Source organism: Antechinus flavipes, chromosome 3, assembly GCF_016432865.1.
Source record: "Antechinus flavipes isolate AdamAnt ecotype Samford, QLD, Australia chromosome 3, AdamAnt_v2, whole genome shotgun sequence".
Taxonomy (NCBI): Eukaryota; Metazoa; Chordata; class Mammalia; order Dasyuromorphia; family Dasyuridae; genus Antechinus; species Antechinus flavipes.
The window spans coordinates 321,786,629-321,812,367 of NC_067400.1; the positions used below are offsets into that span (position 1 = coordinate 321,786,629).

At 32.1% G+C, this 25,739-nt stretch overlaps 1 protein-coding gene across 3 annotated transcripts in view; it reads right to left on the reverse strand.

Moving 5' to 3' along the window:
* The window catches only part of SNX4 (sorting nexin 4), a 78,487-nt gene that overhangs the window by 39,970 nt on the left and 12,778 nt on the right, over positions 1-25,739 (reverse strand). Inside the window, exons 2-8 of one of the 3 annotated variants that reach the window (XM_051985478.1) lie at positions 21,809-21,910; positions 20,440-20,561; positions 16,864-16,999; positions 16,327-16,476; positions 15,870-15,917; positions 11,056-11,111; positions 5,950-6,022 (exon numbers count right to left, since the gene is read on the reverse strand). In XM_051985478.1, the coding sequence (XP_051841438.1) occupies positions 5,950-6,022; positions 11,056-11,111; positions 15,870-15,917; positions 16,327-16,476; positions 16,864-16,999; positions 20,440-20,561 (585 nt within the window). In that variant the 5' untranslated portion in view covers positions 21,809-21,910. The remainder of the gene's footprint in view (positions 1-5,949; positions 6,023-11,055; positions 11,112-15,869; positions 15,918-16,326; positions 16,477-16,863; positions 17,000-20,439; positions 20,562-21,808; positions 21,911-25,739) is intronic. The other 2 variants (XM_051985477.1, XM_051985479.1) reach the window with 2 other exon arrangements.

A 25,739-nucleotide genomic window follows, 5' to 3' on the forward strand; every position in this document is an offset into this window, starting at 1 on the left:
TATGACAATGACATGCTTCTCTTGTGAAATGTGCCAAAAATTAATTGAAATGTAATTTCAATTTTCCTTTTAGTCACCTTTTCAATATTTTTTATGGTAAGATAATCAAGCTTTCAGTGCACAACACAACTGATGCAATTGCCATAAAAATCACCATGGCTTAAAGATTAGGCAATCTTATATGAAGGAAGAACCATGTAATTTATTTAATTCCCCTGTGATTTAGGAAGCATTTTATTACTTATTACTAGAACAATGCAGGCAAGAAGTGATAAGGACCTAATGGATCCCATTCTGATGAGTAAAGATACATTTTGGAAGTATAACTGACAAAACTTGACAACTGATCAGCTGTAAGGTATGAAGGAGAAGGAGGAGTCAAAAGTGACTCTGAGGTTGTAAAATTGATTATCTGAAGGGATACTCTTGATAGAAATAATAAAATTAGGGAAGGGAGTAGGTTTCAGGGAGAGAAAAGAGTTCTATTTTGGATATGTTAAGCATGAGATGTCCTATGAAAACATCGAGTTAGAAACATCTAATTTAGCAGTTGGTAATTCAGGGAAGAAGCTCAGAAAGACATCAACCAATTTAGTATCATGAAGTCTCACAGTATATTTTCACAATAAACCCAAGGAGAAGATACCGACTAGAATATTCCTGGAACCAATCAGAAAGGGTCTATGTCTCTTCCAGTATAGAAACTGGAATGAACATAAAGCAGTATAGAAAAAGATACGCATAAAGTCAGGCAAAACCAGATTATGAAAAAAACAAACCAAAAACAACAATGTTCTTCACCTAAAACTATCATTACATACAGTATTCATTTAATATTAACTAGTTTCATGGAAACCTGCAAGACTAAATGGTTCCCTGGAATCAGTATTAAGCAAATCGGCAAATAAATGATGAATAGTAGGATTTTGCAACTTTAGAATGAGATTTGGTTAAAATATATCAAATTTGGTATTTCAGGAAAACTTTATCCAAAATTATACATATAGACCCACAATGAAAAATGCTATATGCAGAAGAGAGAACTGATGAATTCTGAGTACAAAATGAAGCATACTTTTTTCACTTATTTTTCTTGCCTTTTGGAGGAAGAAGAGAGGGAAGGGCCGAGATGATTAGCATGGAAATATGTTTTGCACGAATTCACAAAAATAATATCATTATCATACTGCTTGCTTTTTCAATCACTAGGGGAGGAGCTAGAGGAAAGAAAGGAGAGAATTTGGAACTCAATTTTTAAAAAATTGAATGTTAAAATAAAGTATAATTTTAAAAAAGAGTAGGACTATGGTTTATACTTCAAGATGAAGTGTCAAAGAATAAAGGATTTAGGAGCTGAAAGAATGATAAAAAGCATCTAGTCCAATGCATTCATTCAAAAGATGAGCAATCAGATCTAGAAGTCTAATCTGTTTGTAGTGGCAAATTAAGGCTTCAAATCCAGTGCTTTGGCAATTATATCAAAGTCTGGGCCCTTCCTATGAAACTGCTTTGATACTATTTTTATGGCATTATTACTGTTGAAGAAATGATGAAGTCCAAAATAGTATTATTAGAATCTAGGGTAGAAAAGGAGAAGCAAATAGGAAAAGAGGTTTAAAAATACAGGTCAGAAACAGATTGATGAGCCAGAGTCAGGAACACAGAATAAATCTGGTTTGCTAAACCTAGATGATTATTAAGAGCGAGGAAAAGTAGTTTTAGGCTCAAACACCTGAATTCTTAGCTAATTACTGGGAACAATACTATTTGTATTTCATATTGGCTTGCTGGTTAATCCCACAATACTTGTTGCCCTGAATGATCTTAACAAAGAGAACAAAGTCTATGATGGACATGGGAAGCCTTAAAGTATCTAACAACTCTGTTATACAAACTCATTCATTGTTATTATCCCAAATATTTTAATTTCTTATCTCTAGCTGCTTACTTATTAATGGTTTTACATACAAAAGCTATGTTTTATAAACATCATTTTAATAAGCATTTATATTCTTACTATGTGCCAAAAACAAAGCTAAGTATTAACTACTAAGAAAAAGTAAAAACAGTTTCTGTCCTCAGTGATTTTATAACAAGTTTCATATATACAAATATATATACACATATATACACACACACAAATCTATCAGTAACAACAGTATTTGTCTTCTATTTTTTAAAAAAGATGAATACATACATATGTATTAAATTTATAACCTTCCAAAGAGATACATACACACACATGAAAATATTAAGCATTGTATACATATTATGCAGTTTTAATTATTTTAATTAATTAAATTATTTTAATTAAATTAATTTAATTTAATAATGCAGTTTTAAACTTTAATAACTTCAGCTGTAAAAATGTTATATAAACTTACAAAAAACATTATTTGAAAGATTATCTAAATTTCTTTTGGAGTTTTGTTTGTGAATTTTTAATTTTAATAATATGGGGCACTACTTGATTATACACTGAATGTGACACTTCCTTTAACTGATAAACTGGCAAAGAAAATATTTTCCCCATACTTAACAGTATTTTATTTTTTCCAATTACATGTAAAGATAGTTTTCAACATTCATTTTTGTAAGATTATGAGTTCCAATTTTTTTCCTCTCCTTATGACAGCAATCTGATACAGGTTATACATGTAAAATCATCAGAAACATGTCATGAAAGCAGAATCAAAACAAAAGGAGAAAACTACAATTAAAAAAAAGAAAACAAACAACAACAAAAAAGAACCCATCAAAATAGTACGTATGTTTTGAGCTGTATTCAAATTCCATAGTTCTTTCTCTGAATGTAGATAACATAAGTCCCTTATAAATGTCTTAGATGACTGTATTGCTGAGAAGAGCCAGATCAATCATAGTTGATCATCACATAAGCTTACTATTACTGTGTACAATCTTCCCCTAGGTTTTTTTCACTTTATCCAACATCAGTTCATGTAAGTTTTTCCAGAATTTTTTGAAATCTGTCTACTCATCATTTATTATAGGACAAATAGCATTCCATTAACATTATATATTTCCACTGTGTAATTCCATTATATTCCATTTCCATTATATGTAATTCTGTTATATAAACAACTTGTTCAGTCATTCCTCAATTTCTAATTCTTTGCCAACAGAAAGAGAACTGCTATAAATATTTTTGTACATGTGGATCTTTTTCTCTTTTTTATGATCTCTTTGGGATATAGACCTATTAGTGGTATTGCTAGGTCAAAGGATATGCACAATTTTATAGCCCTTTGAACATAGTTCCAAATTGCTCTCCAGAATGGTTGGATCAATTCACAACTCTACCAACAATGCATTAGTCTTCCAACTTTCCCATATCTTCTCCATCATTTACTATTTTCTTTTTCTATCATATTGGTCAATCTGACACGTGTGGTCCCTCATAGTTAGTACTGATTTGCATTTCTTTAATCAGTAGCAATTTAGAGCATCTTTTTATATGACTATAGATAGATTTAATTTCTTCATCTGAAAACTGCCTGTTCATATTTTTGACCACTTATCAATTGACTTGTATTCAGGTCTTTTATCAAAAAACAATGGCTATAAACATTGTTTCCCAGCTTTCTTCTGCTTTCCTTCTAAACTTGGTTGCACTACTTTTTTGATTTAATGTTATCAAAACTACATTTTGTAATGTTCTCTATTTTTTGTTAGCTCATAAACTTTTTCCTTCTCCATAGATTTGGATATACCTTGCCAGAGAAGATATTCTTATTTGGTTACCTGATTCATCAGCTCTATTAGACTTTTACTTGTGGAGTAAGTGTCAAAACTGTCAAGTAAGCATCAAAATCGTATTTTTTGGATGATCTTATGGCTAAAATGAGAAATGTAATTTCAATGTAACTTTCAATCTGATGAAAGATTTTTTTATAAAGTTTGAAAATCAACTATATTAGTGTATAGCACAAGATGATGGTCATGTTGAATTTTAATTAGAAACATCACTATTTTCACTATTTTTAAAACAACCTTTCAACTGTTATTTTCTGTAACTTTTTAGCACTTACACTTGTGAAATTATTAAAACTTAAAACTGCACAAATACTTGAGACACTGCATATAGTTGCTCAATACATATATATGTGTGGACATATACATATGTGTGAACTGATATACATAGACATATATATGAATCATAATTTTTTAGGAATGTCTTCGATATTCAAGGGCATTTTGCTTCTTTAAATTTGGGCTATGGCAATTATGCTGGCAACTTAAACAAATTTTTCTAATTACACAAAAAAGCTACAAATGTTACTATAAGAAGCCAAGAAATTCATCCTAATTTATGAGAAAAAATGTCAATGAAATTCATTTCTTTCTATTTATAAGGTGTTAGCATATAAAGTAGCTTATTAATTGGATTCTAAAAGAACAAAGACATATCTGTCTATATTGTGTCAAAGACATAGATCATTCAATAAGTATGTGTTAAGAAACAGAATATTACAGATAATACTCCATAATGGGCTCCTTTTAATATCAAGAGGCTAACTGGTAATTGAAAGTAAATCAAAAAACCTTTGACTTTGAGATCATATCTTTCTGACCCAACTTAAAATATTTATATTTGGCTAGGAAAGCTGGTATTCTAGGAGAATTGATATTCTTCTGTTTGTTTATACATCCTAATAGACTTTAGGGTAATAATAACATATAGGTTGTATTATATATAAAATAATACTAATAGGCCCTCATTTATGGGGAGGGAGGGGGAGAAATATAGCCAGGAGATTTCAGTCCAGATTCATATCTAGGTCTTCCAGTTTTGAATTTAGTCCCCCTCAGTTAAGCCACAGAATCTGCGAACCCTGACAATTAGTTCCAATGTAACTCACTCTGGAAGAATAATACTTTTAAGAATGCAATTAGAGAGATACTGTTTTGCTGTTGCCTACTTGTGGGCTGAAAACTTGGTCAGTTCTACTCCAACTTTCAGAGTAGATATCTGGATTAAATCAAACCATCAGACCCATGGTTAGAGGTAGCATAACATTAGAGTGAAAATAACATTTGACTGGGAAAAAAGAAGATTTAAGCTCCTGTATGAGTACTTAAATGACCTAAAATATTACAATCATCCACATTAGTATATCTCTCTGGGCCTGCTTTCTCAACTGAAAATAAGGAAGGTAGATATAAGGTAAAAGGTTATGTTTACTATCCTATTATAGTGAAACTATAGGTTAGTTAGAAGGCTAGATTAGTTTAAGATATCAAACTACCAATTTAGGGATTCAAATGAATGTAGAGCTGACCTGATAACCTAAACTTCCCTGGACATGTCATAGACTACTTATAAGAAGGCTACCTTCTCAGGCTTTAGAATTTCAAAGGGTAAGAATAAATAAAGTATTTTTCTAAGGCTCATCCATTCACCCAAAAACATCTGGCTATCATTGGAGTCAAACTGTTTTGATATGTATAAATCATTTCTAAAATTCTAGCCCTGATTTTCCTGGAAGACTTTTTATGTCTTCCACTACAACAAATCTAACTAGTCTTAAGGAGATTTTAAGAGTACTGATATAAGACTTCTTATAATATTTGAAATATTACAAGTCTTTAAAAGAAAATTCAGAGTAAAAAGTGATTAGATAGATCAAAAGCAATCAGTTATATTCTCACAATGAAATGTTAGATTTGACAATATATCAAAATAAACACATATACTAAATTATAAACTTTAGAAGATGAATGGAACTAAAGACACTTTCAAAAAGTTAAGGAAACATTTTGAATTGTTTTAACAAAACATACTGGGAATGATTAAAAAAATCTAAGTTACTGAACATGCATGTGATTCCTTTACCCCTCTTCTCCCCTCACTCCACCCCAGCCAATTGAGGTTAAACAATTGTACTGTCTTATAAATTCTCTGGCAAAAAGCATATGGGGATCACTTACGGCTCTGACTCGAAGAAGATGTGAGATGACAGACTGTAGTTCATCACCATAGTGTTTTAGCTCAGTGAATCTCCTGGGAACGGGACACAGACAGTGTATCACTATATATTAAGGAACAAGCATTCAACAAACTGAAAGAAAGTACTATGATCTAAGAACTGTTAATAATGATCTTGACTATTTAATTCTAAGTTAGCTGCAGATTTTTCCCCAACTGATAAAACTAACAAAATTCTAAAAGAACATAACACATGCTTTTTCATTTGACATTTTAAAAATAAAATTAGGAACAAATCATATTAAATCTTTATTGTGTGGTGAAGTCTTTTTAGGCAAAAATCATTTTGGAATTAAATAAGAAAAACAGACTTGCCTCAAGATTTTTTAAGGGAATTTTTTAAAAATTTAGTTATTCAACAACAAATTCTATATAAAAATATTCAATTTCTTCCCTCTCTAGGCAGGGTTTAAAGAGACTTTAGAGATTATTTAATAAATTCTCCTCATTAAAAATGAAGAAATAGAGAACCAGAGAGCTGTGACTTGCCCTGTATTACATAGTTTATAATTATTAAAGCTAGAACATATAGCCAGTTCTAATTTCAAAGGCAATGTTTTTTCAACTGACGCTTCTCTCTTAAAAGACAGAGACTCTGTATATAGTTCTCAGGATAAGTAGGGAAAAAAAAAAAGTATGAAGGATAGTGATAAACTGAGAGTGAGTGATGGTTAGTGATTTAAAAACAAAAAACCAAAAATTTTAAAAGTGCTTTTAGACTTTCTTGGGTGTTTTTTATCATCTTAATATCCTACATGTGTAGTCATCAAAGAGAGAGTTCATTTACAATTCAAAGTTTCAATGGAATATATTATATGAGAAGACAGGAAACAAATAGGGCTGAGAGTATGAGCAAAACTCATTAATGCATAAACATGTCAAAAAACAGAGATAATTTAAAACTATTTGGTATTTCTTCACCTCCCTCTTTCACCCTACCCTTTTTTTCCTCATATCATTTTCCACCTTTTGAGAACCAAATCAGGGACACCACAGGGCTTATAAGAATGGGTGGCCATGATTAGGCAACATATCATTAGGAAGGCCTTACTTCCTTCCAGCATTCTATCTGGAAGAGGAGAAAGTATATTATTTCAAATAACTTTGTATGAGAGACCTAAAGACTGTTTTGGGGATTGTTGAGTTTTTGCTTTTGTTTGTTTTTTTGGTTTTGTGGTACCAGCCATGTTTCTCACTGCTCATTCCTTCCTAATTTACCTTGGCTGAGTATCAAGAAGCAAACAGTTCTGTAAGCCTCATTCTGGATCTATTGCCTATAGACAATATATTTATTGCCTATAAATAAATAGGACCTTCAGAACATCCTGAATCCAGAAATTAGGCATGATTAAGTCTTTCAAGACTTCTTCACAATAGGTTAGATAAAATTTCTTACTCTAGATTCCTTTCTCTCCAAGGCAATACACTGTATTTGAACAAAATTTCTGAGTCTAAAAATTCTGAAATGTATTTACATTATAATCACTTACAGAATGCCAATAGAATTTAAATAACTGATCTCTAATGAGATAAATAGTGGTTAATAAATGTGAAGAAGGAGGAAAAAGCTTTTAATCCTCCTCCTACAGGGATCATAATTTGAAAATAAAAAACTGGCATACAGGGGCATAATCTAGTAATTTTTTTTCAAAATCTAGTAATATACACTTAAGAAATAGAATAAAACCTGAGTTTCTCCTTTAAATTATTATTTATCTCAGTCAATAAAGTTAGCAATGCCTACAGATTTAGATGGGGAAGCCCACCTAATAGTCAATGAAATTGAAAGAATAAATAAAGTTAGGCCTCTATATACTTTGCCTGAAATTCAGAAGCTAAGTTGTAACAGTTATCTCTTTTCTAAATTACAACAGATACAAGCATATTCTTGCATGAGGGAGTATGAATAACTAAAATATAAGTGCAGATTTTGAGAAAACTAGTATTAAAAAGACGACAACTTTGGAAAAGATATTCTGGAACCAAGGATAAAACATGATTGAAAAGGAGGTCTGAATGGACAGGAAGGAAGCTATTTTAGAAAATAAGAGAAAAGGAAGCAAAGGTTGATAAAAGCTAGAGAGAATGGTCACAGGAAAGGCTAAAAAGCCTCTTAAAGGGGAAAAGGTACAAAAATACAAAGACTTGGAGAAAATTATTCAGGCAGTCAGAAAGAATTTAGAGAAATAAGACAGGCTTGCTGGAACACAAGGGAGATCAAAACTATTAAAATTATATTTCAGTGACTATTTCTTCCTGGACCCAAAATGAGAATCTGGTGATCCACAGAACCAAATGACCTTCCAAGGACTAAAAGAATGAATTAGCTATATGAAAGTGAAAAATGCAGAGAATGCATAATGTATCCAATTTATTTAAGTAATTCTAATACCTAAAATTTTTCTGCAATATACAGTTTCTAAACCAAGATTTCCTCATAATAAGTAAAATAATTTTTCCCATTTAACCAGTGAATAGGCATATTTTGTGCTAAAGACCATATTGAAGAGAGGAACAAGAAGCCCAAAGCAAAAGCCTATAGACTTAACCTCATGATGTCTAGTGAAATCTAAGTCCTCTGAAAGTAGAGGGAGGTGACAGATAGGAGGGCAGCTTCTGTCTGGTAGTCTTAGTTCTCACTATCTACCCAATCTTTCCTCCTTTCTAATTTCTTGCTGTACTCTGTATAGTGTACCTTTATCCCTACCTCTTTTATCTTATGTTTTGTGCCCTTGTTCAATGATGTTTCCATTGTATCCAACAGTTTGTGATGCCATTTGGGTTTTCTTGGTAAAGATATTAAAGTAGTTTACCATTTTCTTCTCCAGTTTAATTTATAGACGAAGAAACTGAGGCAAATGGGGTTAAGTGACTTGCTCAGCTAGAAAGTGTCTGAGGCTAGTTTTATCCACTGCATCATCTAGCTGTGCTTTTTTTCTACTTTAGATATTCTAAATTTCAACAATATCAATAAGTTTGAAGAAAAAGACATGTCTTTTCTTCATTTTATTTATTAAAAACTTCAATAAATTTGTAAAGCTGATTTTAAACAACTAGTTAAGTTAGAAGGAAATGTTTCTTAAATATATAACAATGATAATGGGCAGAGATGAAATAATATCTTGCATCTTGGATTTTAAATACCACAAAGTTTAGACATTTTTTCTCTACAAAACTTTTTTTAAGGAATATGACAACAATGGACTATTTTTATTTTAAAATTATAATTATTTACAGTTATACTTTTCCCCTTTAAAAATCAACTTATTATTTTTAATCTATCAGCACATTTCTACATTACAAAATATCAAAGTTGATTACAAAAAAGATATTCAAATGTTGATCAACCTAATTATTGAAAAATCAGATAATTGATTTATAATTAGATATCTACAACTACATTACATAAAATCAAGTATCAGAGAACTTATCTAAATATGTAAAAATTGGGTTGCTATGAAATCATCTACACAAACTACAACTAACTTATCCTGAGGTATTAGCTAGAAATATTCTAATAGCTATTATAGCTTATTCACCACGTCTGGTTAAAGCATTCTCAGCCTGTACACATTTAAAACAAATGTTTGTTGACACAGGAGTATGATAAAATCAGAAATACTGAACTAGAAGAGATCATTGAGATCATTTGGCTAGGTATCCTCTTTTATAGCAAAAGCATGTATTTAGCAATAAGATGATAATAACTGAGAATATTGAGTAGAATTATTCTGGAAGTTTTAAATAAGTAATACAGTAGCAATATAAATTACAGAAGTTCCAGGATCACAGATTTTAGAAGCTCAGGAACAATCCAAGTCACGTAGTCCAATGCTCTCATTTTATAGTTGAGGAAATTGAGATCCAAAAGGTTAAGTGACTTGCTGAAGTCATTCAAATGATTAAAAAAGAGACTCAGGATTTGAATCTAAGCCTTCAGCTTTCAAAATTAGTACTTTTCTCGTCACAGGATAAGTGATACTTTTAAAAGTATACCAAGAAATTCAGGAGAAAACAAAAAACAATCTTTTCCCCATATAGTATCATCCAGATGAATCAAATATCACACACACACACACACACACACACACACACACACACACACACACACACACCCTCTACTTCAATGCCTCACTGTGGTTCATAGGTGGTTCTGGAGTGGTACAGAATTGGGTTTTATTTGTTTGTTTTTTTAATACTGCTTTAATATAATTTTTTGATACAACAGTCACTTCTCAACAAACATTCAAAGAAACCTCCCTACAAAACAAATGTTTTTCCCAAAATGTTAACCAATTTTAATCCTCTCATTTAACAAATAGAAAAACTGAGAAAGAAAATTATCTTTCACTGGTAGCAGTGCTAGGACCAGTACTCACATCTTTTGACAAGAAAAGCCTATTTACTAACAAGATTAGACCACAATTCAAAGAGTGGAAAGCACCAAAAATTTGAAGAATCCCTGATCTCTTCTCATAAGAAGTTGATTCCTAAACTCCATAGCTTCCTTTCAAATAGCTATATTTAAATAATTCCCATTATTTCAGAAATTATCAGTAAATAGTTTTCTCATGCAGTAGAAGAATCAAGATAGAATCAGTTTGTGCTAGTACATTATTATCTATTATCTTTTCAATCCTAGTCTCACAGGGTATGTAAACTAAAGCACAAAACTGGCCCAGTTCATTGTGAAAGAGAAAATACATTTCATCAGATGAAAAGCAGGAAGAAAGGAAATATATTTTAATTTAAATGAAAGCTATTTTGATTATTATTTTTAATCCCTTCAACAATATGCAAGCCTATTGAAAAGAGATGGTATGTTTTTTTTTTAAGTTTTCCATCAGTTAAACATACTTTATAATTGAATATCACCAAGTTCAAATTTCAAAGCCAAATTTAAATTGGTTTAAATAGAATCTTATCAGACTTCAGTGACTACTTAAAATCTTGGGTAAGGCATACATTCAGAAATGAAAAAAATTAAATAGTTTTTGAAAGGCACAATTCAAAACAACACTGTAATTGTTATTAAATCAAAACCTTACTTGTCTGGGTTTTTCACTCTGAATGTTGCATTAAGAGCTTTTAACCTGGAGTCTGCCTGGAAAAAATAATTTGTTAACTCAATTACAATTACATTTCAGGGTATAAAATCAAACAGTTTCACTTTCCTTCTAGAATTAAGATGCTTAAATAAAATTTTTTTAATATCACAGTGTCAAATACTCTTGAACAAGTGAACAAATCTCACAAAGAAATACTGTTCAAAAACACCACAAAAACAAGATGTAAACTAGGCATTTATGAAAGCCAAAGAAATGCTATTGCCCAGTAAATTACAATATTGGGAAATAGCTCTATGTTATTCTCAGGTATTATAAGAGTACAGGTCACAGAGGCAAAATGGCTTATAATCAACCAAAAGGATATTAGGTTCTTTCATTTTGAGATTCCAGGATTTGGGGAAATAATAAAGTAGTGAATGAAAATAATCTTTGCTAGCAAACTCTATGAGGCACCCAATAAATTATATATTTTTAATCAAGATACAAATTCCTTTCCAACAAATGTAAAGTGCTATGAAGTGTCAAAAATTATCAACTATCTCCAGTTAGAATAGATGCATAAAACCAATTCTCAAAATAAGTTTAATTGAGTTACTCAATAAAATCTCGCAAAAAGCTAACTAATGGTTGAAAACTGAATAATAGGTTCAGAAAATGGATAATGAAACACACCTTCCAGCTTTTAACAGGGAGGTGGAAGACTCCTTGGGCACAGTATTATATAAAAATGTTGGACTTGATTGCCACATTCTTTATTTTTTACTCATCCGTTTCTTTGTTATAAGGGAGGATTTAAAACTAGAGAAAAAAAAGAATGAGAGGGTGGGAGTGGGAATGAATAACTAGAAATGAATAAAACTAAAAATTAAAAAATTAAAAGCACCACCAAAATTCTTTTTTTCAAAAAAAGAGTAGCTACTCTGATGGTACTTCTAGCAAAAGTAGAAATCATGAGGAGTACTAAAAAAGTTAGTTTGCCCATCAATGCCAAAAGATTTATTAAGAGGCAATTATCAAAACCCTAATGGTTCTGAAAAATCTGCATTGGTACCGTCCACATTTATTAATGCCATACTTTTATCCAATTCAATCCTGCCTTATCAGTGTTCCTGAAAAGCATCTCCCTGTGTATTAATAGACATTTCCAGAAAACCAAACCAAAGGGAACTAAAAAAGAAATTATTCTCAGGCTCTCATTGAACTTGATGGTTTCTTTTTTTCTTTGACTGGCTTTTCTCAACACAGAAACTTAATGGAGACTTACTTCGCTATTTCAAAAAATCTGTGACTTGGATAGTAAGAACACTCCCTTCAATGACACTTCTCTTTTACTTGGAAAGGAACTTTGAAAGTTATTGTCAAAAACTCACTCAGCAGCTAACCTGGTGGTGAGGCTCTCAAAAATGATTAGGTTGAAGCTCAGACAACATAACATGTACATATAATTTGATAACAAGTGAAGCAAGTGAAACAAATGAATCTATGTATGCAAAATCTTTTGCAAATAAAGTCAAATAAAGACTACAAAAAATTTAAGAGAGTTAGCATTATTCTGTGGTCTAAAATTAAATACACAGTAAGAACCAAAGGGTTTCACAAGTCAAGACACTGAAGACATTCACTTTTATTTTTTTGGTGGGGATAGGGACAACAATTGTCTGGGTCTATGACTTCATCAATGCGTGGAATTCCCAGCATGGAAGTTCCAGCCACCAAAACAGACTGGAAAACAGTCTGTAACTTAAAAGTTTTATAGAGTTTATAGAGTTGCCAAGGAAAATGAGATTTAAGTGATTTGCCAATGGTCACAAATGTGAAGCAAGTCTTGAATCCAGGATTTCCTGAATCCTCAAGAGTGGTTGGGTTGGTTGTCTTCTGCAGTCTCTTTGAGGGTCAGTGTGAGTCAGGAGAAAGGCCTTTCTCTTGTCCAAGCCTCCATTCCCTAGCTCACGCTATCTTTATACAAATAAATAGTAGCTTACTAAGATGGATAAGCCATGGATAAAAAATTGTGGAAAAAAATAGAGTAGATATTTATAGAGTGACATAGTATACAGAGTTAACCTCAAAGCCAAGAAAATCTGGGTTCAAGTTCTACTTCTGACAGAGGCTGAGTAGCTGTGTGACCCAAGGCAAGTCATCCAATTTTCCCAGGCTTCTAGATAATTCTAAAACTAAGTTGCAGATAAAGTGCTGACCTGAATTAATAAAGAGAATTTCCTCTACTAGTCAAATCACAGGTCCAGTCCTGTCTTTCTTGAACCTAATATTCTCTAGCACCACCAAATTGCTGAGTCTTTTAATTAAAGCTAATCTCACAAAATATAAAAAACAAATCAAACACAATTACTTAATTTTATACTTCCACCTACTCTCTCCCATGCACTCCCATTTCTTTGCTTCTGAAACAACTGTTAACATATCACAATATACCCAAACCCTTAATTTAATTTTTTTGAGAAGGAAATTTTTCTCAATGTATCTGGGCTTCAAATAGTCTCAAAGGTTATTGAGGTATGAAGGACTCTTCTGCCAATATTAAAAGGTACCAGTCTATATTATTTTAGTCGATATCTACTTTTTGTACCTTTTTCTTTTCTTCTCTTGTAATGTACATGAATCTCCCTCTATAGGAATCTGCCTGATTTTATTTCTAATTTGCTATTTCCCTTTAACTAAAAAATTAGTAAGCTTTTTAGTATTGTGCTTATATGTGCAAAGAGATTCTGAAAGAATGCTCAAGAGGCTATCCCAAAGAGCAAAGTATGTTACCTTAATGATAGCTGATGCTGCCAAATAAGTGATTAATATTATCACATATAAATACAGATATATTCAGAAAGGATATACTTCCTAAAACACAATACAAATTTAACATTTTTCTAAGGGAAGAAGAACACTAAAAGAAAAATAGCCTAGGATAAAATCAGGTATACACCAAGATATTTACATTTCTCTGTCTTTTGCAACAATTTATTCTTTGTCACAAACTCAATGAAAAAGCAATATTACAAATTATGCAGTAAATTTAATGTTGCATCTCTCAGATATTTTAAAAGTTCAAACCAAATTATTAATCTAAAACTTGCCTAAATATCAACTGTTAAATTTAAGTTGTTTAAAACAAAAAATAGTTGTTGGTTTAGTAGAATTACATATTTGGCATTTACAAGATTTCAAATATATTTTACACATAAAGAAGTATTTTTTTGTGGATAGGATTTTGATAACTTCATAATAGGTAATTAGCTAGAATCAAATCCTGAATACTAATTTTTTAGATGAATCACTAACAGAATATTTTTAAAACCAAATAAATATGCACACCAAGTACCTATTTTCTATTGATGCCCTTTTAAAAATAGTCTCAAATATGTTATAAATATTTCTACAGAATACTTATCCTTTTAAAAATTTAAGATTTCTTTAAATCCATCCTCCAACTAAAATGTACTTATTCCAGCACTGTCAGAGATGATTTCCATAGATAGTTCAGAAACTGACAGCATAAAGTCAAGCAAGATTTCATTTTTTAAAATGTGCATTTAGAAGGTGAATGACTTATAAATTAGAATTGGTTTAAGTAATCACAGGAAGATTTGAACTTAATGAGTTTTCTCCTTTCACAGAATTTCAAAAAAATAAGGACATTATATATCAATTCACAATTAAGAAATTGGTATTTTTAAAGTATTGTAGAATTATCACATCATTAATATACACATTTTTCTTCTTTTTTCTATCACTTTGCCAAATTTCTGCAACACTAGTCCTGTATACAAACATTGTATCTGTTAGCATTACAGGATCTTTTCCCTTTTTAAAAATTTTGTCAAATCAGGTAATAAAAGACATTTTAATTTTTGGATAATGATCAGGGTCAGCCTAGTTCTATCTATGAAGTAAGGCATTCTCAATATGACTAAGGGGCAGAGTTTCTAGGCTGAAGAGATGGGAAGGATTAAACAATTTGTTTCTTTATTTTCTATTGATGTGAATTTAGGACCAGAATGAAGTATAGTTGGCATCAAGCCATAAATTCTTGCTAATATAGTCTGACCTAATGACAACCTAAAATCTCTTTTTAGAAACATAAATACATATACGCATGCTAATATATGTACATATGTGTGTGTATGTTTGTGTTTGTGTTTGTATGTGTGTGTGTATTTATTTAGGAAGAAGGTTTCATTTGTAATTGATTCCCCTCGCCATGCTCCAAAATGCTTGTGGAACTATTTTTCTATCCCAAATATAAATTCTAATGACAAACCCAAGAAGGCCTGAATTTTCCTTGGTCTTCAAGAAAGTTTTATTTAGAATAAGTAGAATGATTTTTTAGGAATCACCTCATTTCATTTTATATATATATATATATATATATATATATATAATTTCATTATATATATATATAAAAAAAAGCACCGTGCCAGTGGATGATGCAATGAAACTAAAATGACCTATTTGCAGTCTGCTTAGGATGTAAGGACAGATTACATACTATAAAAGTTTTCTTCACTTTCAATGAAGAGTTCATTACACAGGACTGCAATTTTTTAAAAAGACAAGATTGTTAGACAAAATGTCAATATATATACTAACATAAATGAAATGTAGTGAAAAAAATCTACCACTGCTATTTCAACTATTTCCTGATATGACTAAATTCCAGATACAGTCTTAATACAAACTAGTAATATGCAAAGAACTATATTGATGTTACTTTGAAAATTTTACCAAAATGCTAGATATAAAATTTCTCTAATAACAAAATTAATTCACACAATTATTACCTTTAGCTGGAATCCTGTTTCATTCACAGTCTCCTTCCAGTTATTTTCCTAAAAACCAGAATTAAATTTTAGTCATCATAATTATTACAAAACAAAAATCAAAGCGCTAATACTTCCAAAAAAAAAAAAATTTTTTTTTCCCAAGAAGAGGTAGTAAAAAGAGGAAATCCTTGATTTAAAAATTTAAAACTCTATCACCATCCAGAATCCAAAAGAGACTCTGGAGGAAAACCAGAGTTCTTATAGATCTATATTTTAAATAACTGCATCAGGAAAAACAAGAGACAAAATTATTTTCTATTAGCTAATCAATATCAGTAAATGTCTTCAGTAGTTGTATTAACTAAAGTTTCAGCAAGAAACTTCAAGTTTTTATTACTCATTAAAAAAAAAAAATCAGCCAGGCAAAAATGTTTCTAGAAGATAAAAGGATCAAAGGTGATATAAAATAAAATACCTGTGTTAAAAACAGATAGAAGATTTTATCTCCAGAAAGGACAGAATGTGAAGCCACTCTTAAAAGAAAGTTTTCCAAACCAATTCTTCGTCTTTCCACAAAATCAGGATCCATGTTGTCTGCAGAGAGTTTGTGCCAAACAAATTCTGCCTGTGTAAATACATCAATCACAAATAAAAAAGCTTCAAAGCTAAATAAGATTAAAAGCAAAACCAAAAAATATATACACCATTATTACAACAATGTAAGTACAATTCACTTTAATTATCAATAAAACTCAGGTTAAAATACAGGACAACAATGGCATCAACTTCTAATAAACTTATATCCTCTTTCTTTTAATCAGTAGAAAACCACTCAAATGTAAAGATGTATATATAGCATTAATGTTTATATTCATGTGCTTTACTCTTTGGAGATGTGGCACATTGTATGGGAAAGAACTTGGAATACACTAGGGTTTTAAATAATTGAGACAAAATATATCAAAAATTATTTAATGGAAAATGCTACAGAAACAAATGCTTAACTTCTTACCCTCTTTTCAGGAAGTGGTGGGACAACAATATGTGGATAGTAAACTAGCAAATAATTTCTCAATAATTCAAATTCGCTATAGCGTCTCCAAAGAGAATCTGTAAGAACACTCTGGCCATCACTTGATTCTACTGATCTAGGAAGGAAATAAAAATGAGAATGTTTAAATAAAAAAAAAGGTAACTTCAGAACTTACCACAAATATTTAAACTCATGTCGGACAAAACTTCAAAAAAAAAATTAATGAAAACTCTTTAATAAAGACATTTTAAAATACTCTTAAAAACAAGTCAGTTAATCTAAAAGAATGGATTCAAAATATGGTAAAAGCTCATTTATCGAACTTTCTTTCCAATGATGTCTTTTTTTTTTCCCAATGATGTCTTTATCATGACCAAGATCATTTCAAATTGAGATTTTAAAATCCCAATTCAAAATAAACTCAATCCATGAAAATCATTCCAGCAAAGTGTTAAAATTAACTTTCAATTGAATGGCTGCCTATCAGCTAGAGAATACCTAAATAAGTTATGCGATATGAAATTAATGGAATATTATTGTCCTATAAGATATGATGAGCAGGCTGATTTTAGATGATCAATTGTGATGGACTAGATCCACACAACTTCTCAACAATGCAATGACCCAAGGCAATTCCAATAGACTTGGGAAGGAAAAATGCCAATCATATCCAGAGAAAGAACTATGGAGACTGAATGTGGATTGAAACCTAGTATTTTCATTTTTTTGCTAGTTTTTTTTTTTTTCTAATGGATGTTTTCCCCTTTTGGTCTGATTTTTCTTGCACAATATGACAAATATGGAAATGTTTAAAAGAACTGCATATATTTAATCTATATCAGATTGTTTGCTGTCTTAGGAAAGGAGGAGAGAAAAGAGGAAGGGAGAAAAATTTGGAACAGAAAGTTTTACAAAAATGTGTGGTGAAAACTATCTTTACATGTATCTGGTAAAACAAAATATTATTGGAAAAAAAACTTTCAAAAATGAGAATCAAAATTCAATTCTAACTTTACCTAATGTCCAGGTCAGGTACACTGATTAAGATGAGATATTTCAACCTAACAAAAGCATCAGATATATCAACATTCTTCCAAATTCTCCAAGGAAAAATGTTTTAATCTTAAAGCCAGTAATCAATCTTTCATGTCACAGACGTTTAAACATGAGGTTAAATAAGAAAAAAGCAAGATTTAATACATACATGTTGCAAAAAAAAAATTTTAAATAGAGTTTAAATAATAATTATTCAATAATGCCAACTGAGTGCAACTACTGCTATAAAGAAACAGAATTTTCAACACTATTAGGACACTGGCTTTTTCTGAATTCTGAATGACTAATTCCACATAATAATCAATGTAAATTGCCCCTAACTAAGAATGAAATGGAATTCAAAGACAGGTCAAACCAATATGAGTTAAATAAATAAATAAATAAATATGATTTGATAAAATAAATAGAGCAGTAGATTAATGAAACAAATAAGGTATACAAACTACCAAAGCTCAGAAATCAGCTACTAAAATAACTACTATTTGACAAAAACTGCTGAAAAAACTAGAGAAGAATTTAGCTGAAATTAGATTGACTAACATCTCACACCATACACAAAGATATGCTCCAAATGGATATATGACATAAATATAAAAGGTCAGATCATAAGCAAATCAGAAATTACCTTTGAAATCTAAGATAAGGGAAGAATTCATGACTACATAAATAAGAAACCACATAAGAAAATAATAGATAATTTTGATTATCTAAAATTAAAGTTTGTGCATAAATAAATCTAAAATAGCTAAGACTACAACAGAAATAGTTGACTGGGAAAAATATTTGGAGCAAAGTTCTTTGATAAACATCTCATTTACAAAATACTGAAAGATATGAAACTTACAAGATATAAAATCTTCAAAGACACTTACAAGATATGAAACTGATTCACACTTAAAAGAATAAGAGCCATTCCTCAATCATTAGTCAAAAATACATAAATAGGCAGTTCTCGAGGGAAGAAATTCTAGCTAGCTAGATATAGGATATTTTTTTTAAAATGGCTATAAATCACTAATAATCAGAGAAATGAAGATTAAAGCAATTCTGAGGCTCCACTTCATAGCCAACACACTGGCAAATCAACAAAATGATAAACACTGGAGGGGCTATATGAAAACATGCATATTTATGTGCTGCTAGTAGAGCTATGAATTGGTACTGCCATTCTGGAAAGCAATTGAGAACTATGACCAAGATGTTGCTCCTCAGCAGACTAAGTTCCTATCCCCTCTATATATTCCCTCTTTCCATGTTACTTCAGGAACTTTCCTTATTATCATACTTATTCGAAAAGAATGCTGGATTTAGAAATCAAAAAACCTGAAAGAAAATCACAACTCTGCTAAAATTAACAACATGGAAGTATTTAGATACTCTACAAGCATCAACCTTTTTCTTAATATCCAATATATATGTCAACATATAAACAAAACTGTCCTGTACCATACTGAGACAGGAGAGAAAAAGAACAAAAAAGAACAAAAATTATTCTTCAAACCACTGCATTTCCTTCTTACAGAGAAGCCAAGAGTCAATGGAGGGTTTCACTCAACGAGACATTTCAAATGCTTTCCTAATGAATTCCTTTCCTGTTAGCCCATCTGCTTAAATGGTATCAAATCTACATAGGAGGCAGTATGGTACAATGGAAAGAGTACTAGCTATGGAGTCAGAAGATCTCGATTCAAATCCCATCCCATACTGTTGATATGGGCTTGGGAAAAATCAATGAGAGAGAGACTCTGACAAGATACAGCATCACAAGTTGAATTTTTTGGTAGGTTAAGCAGAAAAATCAATCACCTTTTATATTATTAGCATAGAAAAAATGTATTATAAGTTCCAAAAAAAACTTTTAATCCCCAAGAACTTTTATTTCCTTTAGCAAACGTATTATCAGCTTAAGAGATAGGAGAGTTTTCCTCCATTATTTCTTCATTTTTTACTCTTTTGTCACAGCTAACCTTAGTCCTAGCCAATCTCTATCAATCTTTGTTCTTACATTTTTTTTTTGGGGGGGGGGGGCGGCAAGGCAATTGGGATTAAGTGACTTGCCCAATCACATAGCTAGCAAGTGTTAAGTGTCTGAGGCCACACTTGAATTCTGATCCTTTTGATTCCAGGGTTGGTACTATATCCACTTTGCCACCTAGCTACCCTAGTTATTACAAATTTCTATCTTGCACATTCTAACACTTTTATCTATAAGCTGGTCCATGGTCCAAATGATGGCCCTAGCATTCTTTCACACACAGCAAGAATCAGACCTGGACAAAATATGTGGACTTCATGTCCACAAACCCCACTCCACAGCACCCCCCCCCAAAAGAAAGAAAATCTTCCCCACAAAACAAAAATTCAAGTAGTAAATTGAAATATTATAGCTGAATAAAGATACTTTGTTAACTGCTATATTGGCAGAAGAGTCCTTCATACCTCAATAACCTTTGTTAACTGCTAAAAGAGTATAAACTTGCTATAATTTTTGTAACCCACCTTGTCTCAATGAGGTAAGCTGTGTAAGTTTCTTGCATATTCATAGCATTTCTTCCAGTCCTTTTTTCTGCTTCTGAAACAGTTATTTCAATTTTCTTTGACCAAAAAGTACCTTCTGTCATCTAACCAAAACCAAAGGGAAAAATAAAATTTTCACATTGGTAAAGAAGAAAAAATAAACATATAACATAGGAACATAGTGAAGCCATTTTTGAGACTCCAGTATAAAACCTTTCAGATTACAAGCATAAATCTTTCAGACTAGCTTGTTTTAACTTTTTTATCTTTCATATCTCTTATACCCATGTTTTTGGCCGATAAACTACTGGCATCTGGCAGTAATATTACTGTCATTAATGAATTAAGACATACAATAATTTTTTTGGAAAGCTAATTACCACTTACCATGTTTGCAGTTACTTTTCTCAGCCTAACCAAAGTTGCTAAGATTTATTATATAATGTTTACAAATGATAAATGATTCTCATAAGTATCAATATCAAACTTATTAAAGCAATTTAGCTTTCCTCACAATTACAACAAAAATTGGGTCTTACAAAAATTCAGATAAAAACCATATTCCTCAGAAAGGAAGGTTTCCCTATTCTAGCCTCAAACCTAAGTCCAAACTCTCCTTCCTTTCAAAGTAATCTTAAATTCCAGGTAGTTTTTGCAGATTGTGCTGCAACAGTTAATAGGGATAAGTCACTGCACCCACTCTGAGCATCCTGCCATCTTTCTCCCTATTTTGAAATTCTGCCCTGGGGTTAGACTGTTCTACTAACTTGTCAGTACAAATTCAACTAATCTTATCTTCCTCAAAACTCTCCAATATGCCTGCCTTCCTTCCCCAGGAAATTCATCATTAGGAAATTTTATTACTCTGTAAGACTGAATACACCTGGTACTCATTTATCACATCAGTACTCTCTGGCCTTCTGAGCAGATCCTCTACCTTGGAGGGCAAAGCTTGGCAAAGAGAAGGAACTTAAATGTGTACTGACTGTATTTTGTTGCAGGCAGGAGGGACAAAAGGTACAAAGGCCTGGCAGAGAGATGCAGTGTTACGTATGAGGAAACACAAGATGGACAATTTGGGTGGACCACAGTACCTGGAGAGAGCAATAACGTTTCACAAGACTGGAGAAATATGTGGGGTAAGAGTGAGAAAGATTTTAAAATGCCTACTAGGAGTTTATATTTGATCTTGAAGGTAATCAATGAATGAATGAAAGAAAATGAATGTATTAAATGCTCAGTATGTGCCAAACATTATACCTAACACTGGGAATAAAAACAGAAAAAGCTAGATAATCCTCCTCTCAAAGAATTCACAAGTGGCAGACAAAACACATAAAAGAAAGTTCACCTGCAAGGCAGATAAAAAAGCGCTGATGGTTTAAGGGTGCAAAAGTACTCAGATGGCAAGACCCAGAGGCATTTAGGAAGTAGAGGCAAGGACCCTGAAGACCTTGGGAGGCAGTAAAAGAGAAAACAGTTAAGGCCCAGGAACATCCATGTTATCTGAAGGATCAGAGCTGGTTATTCCCCTCTTATCTAAACCCTAGGAAGTCAAGGAAGGACTCCCTTCTCTAAGAATCGCAGATCTTCTGACTCCCCACTTGTCTAGGAGAGATTCTGAGAAGCCATTAGTGGGGTATATCCACTAGACTTTACAAAGTAAGGGAGTGACATAACCAATCTTGCATTTTAGGACAGCCAATATAGCAGCAATATGAAAAATAAATTTCAGAGTGAAAGAGATCTGAGATAGGAAGAGCCATTGTGGGTTATGAAAATTGCCTGGGACTGTGCTCTCCAGAGCAAGATGGGCTGCAATCCAATCTCAGTGAGGCAACCAATCATACACTTGCCTCCAACACAATTACACCCTGCCCCCAATATACAATATCGATCAACACTCCCCTATTCTGCCCCTTCCCAACACCGGCCTCTAATTCTTTTTTTCTTTCTTTAAAATTTTTAATAGCTTTTTATTTACAAGTTATATGCATGGGTAATTTTACAGCATTGACAACTGCCAACCTTTTGTTCCAATTTTTCCCCTCCTTCCCTCCACCCCCTCCCCTAGATGGCAGGATGACCAATACATGTTAAATATATTAAAGTATAAATTGTAATTCTTTTTTTCTTTTTAACTTCTTAATATTTACTAATCTAATCTAATGTATGAAAAACAATATGCTAGGCACAGTAGGAAGTACTAGAAGGCATCTCTTCCCTTAAAGACTGTATATTCTATTGGAGGAGATAATACTATGCTTATAATTAGATGATGACATAAGACATGTATATGACATGTAAGAACAATATCAATATCCTTTCTCATGGTGACTAACAATACTGTTACTGTACCTTTTTTTTTCAAATAATAGCTTTTTATTTTCAAAATATATACCAAGATAGTTTTCAATATTCACCCTTACAAAAAATTTTTCTCCCTCCCTTCTCCCATCCCCTCCCTTAGACAGCAAATAATCCAATATGTGTTAAACATAGGCCATTCTTCTATACATATTTCCACAATTATCATGCTACACAGATTAAAAAAAAGGAAAAAATGAGAAAGAAAACAAAAAGCAAACAAAGAACAACAACAAAAAAGTTAGAAATGCTATGATGTGATCCACATTCAGTCCTCATAGTCCTCTTTCTGGATACAAATGGTTCTCTCTATCACAAGTCCTTTGGAATTTGGCTTCTAATTCTAATATAACTAGGACCCAGTCATATGTAACAAGCAAAATTTTTTGGCTCCCACCATTGTCTCTATACTCTTTCCTTCAGGTCACCTCATAACTACAGCAGGCACCATTGAGCAGGCTGGCTCTGTGTTCTGGGACATCTGACCAGAAGAGTACAACTCTCCTTTGAACCACCCAGCTTTTACGACCTTGATATTATCCTTGACTCCTTACTTTCCCTTACTTCACACATGCTATCATTTACCAAATCTTGTCATTTCTACCTCCATGACATCTCATATCTCTCTCCTCTTCTTCCTGCTTAAAATTCCACCATTTCCTCATTCCCTCTCTTGGATTACTGCAACAGCCTTCATTAGAAGACTTATGATTTCTCTATCTCAGATAGCTCTCCTTTTCAATCTGCCCTCCACAAAAACAGATCACTGTTCTACTCAAACTCTAATGATGCTGAATTGACTCTATGATCAAATATTGGAACAATAATAATATTTACCTCTTCCCTTAAAAAGCTTTTCCTTTTGTGAAGATTTTATAATCTATGTAATTGTTTAAATTATGAATTTTAAAATGAGTAAATCTACACATATTGACAATGCATACTAATATGAATGAGCAATCAAAACATTCTGGATATCACTGATTTAGGTGAAAGGTAAAGTAGAGTGGTAGCCATGTAAGAAGAGAAAAGAGAGCAGATATAACATTTAAAAATGTTATATTTTTATATAACTGAAAGGTATATGGAGTTTGTGAGGGTAAAAAGTCAAGCAAGGATGACCCCAAAGTTGAAAATGAGAATAGTAATGCTCTCAACAGAACTAAGCAAGTTCTAAAGACAAGTAAATCTGGGGGGAAAGATAATTTAGTTTTGTACATGATGAGTTTGAGATGACTATGGGAATTCCAGTCTGAAATGTCCAACACACAGCTGATGCTGTGGACATGGAGCTCAAAGAGACATAAGAGGAAGAAATATAAATCTGGAAATCATCCTATAGAAATGGTAATTAAACCAAGGTTAAGCCAATGAGGCTATAAGACAGAATGTAGAAAGAAAAGGCATATCAAGAAAGAAATCTAGTACTCACCAATCATCAAAATAAGTCTGACAAGTAAGAAGACAATAAATAAAGAGCAATCATGAAGATTCGGGGAGGATAGAGTATCTAGGAGGAGAGAGTGATCAACAATGTCAAATGCTACAAAGTCAAGAAAGATGAAGACATAGATATTTTCCAATTAAAAACAATCATGACATTGGAGAAGTCAATCTCAGTTGAGTGAGATCAGATGCCAGATTACAGAAGGTTCAAAATAGTGTGAGAGTATAAATCTTGTTCAAATATTCTAAGAAAATATATATTTGGCAAGGAAGAAAGAAAGAATAATGAAGACAATCAGCTGCAGAAGATGAAAGAAGATGAGATCAAAGTGCCATGTTCTTGGATTGGTCTTGGAAAAAAGAAAAAAGGAAGTTATCAAGGGATTATGAGATGAAGAAAAGAAGGCACACCCTCAAAGATCTGTCCTAGCTCATACCCCAATCTTACATAGATTCTGCTAACCCCTCAAATTCCTATTCCATTTCTTTTTTGCTTTTCATTGCTAAATTTCTAAAGAATTTATCTACAATGCTTTCCTTTATCTCACCACCCATTCACTTCTCAAACCCATTCTCTCAGTCATACATATTCAAAGCATCTTATTTTTGGATATAAGGAATGAACAGAAATAACCAACTAATTGCTGAATCCTGTTTATTCAACCTCCTAAAGATCTCTTAATTCTGTCACCATTTTTCTATTTCATTATCAACCACTCAACTGTGAATTTTGTATATTTGAGAAAATAATCTTAAATCTAAAACTATGAGAAATCATTGATTGCCTCCAACTCCCTCTCTCTTCTCCCACTCCCCAGTCCAGTGGCCCTTTCAGCCTGGCCCCACACAGAAAGAAGCAGGTCTCATGAAGAAGCAATGTGCCATTCCTAACATCACCAAATGAACACCAACTTATAGGTAAATCATATACCACCCTCAGACCTGTTAGCCTAGTTCCAAAAGTTATCATCCAGGAGAGCAATCCCTGTGATGGGCTTGCTCTCTGCCACTATCACCAACACCAATTGCTAATTACAAGCATTAGTTTTCTTTAAAAATAAAGGCTAAACAACAAAAACCAAGCAGATGCTACCACCCCAACCTCTTCAGTATGTACAGTCACTCAGTTCCTCCAAAAGCAAAATTTCATGAACAAAGTGCTCAGCATTGTCAAACAGTTCGATATCAGGGCTCAAGATGGTTTATTAATGTAAGTGATAGTAATGGAAGATGAATTATCATTTGTTTTGCTACTGACTGGGCCTTTTTAAAAATCAGAGTTACAGCAGAAACCTTCTCATATATTATCTCCCCCATTATAATGTGACTTTCTTAAGGAGAGACAATCAGTGCTTATTTATTTGTATCCTCAGCTCTGTAAATAATAATCATTTAGAAGAGAAAGAAAAAGGGAATAAGCATTTACATAGGATCTACTACATACCAGGTACTATGCTAAGTACTTTACA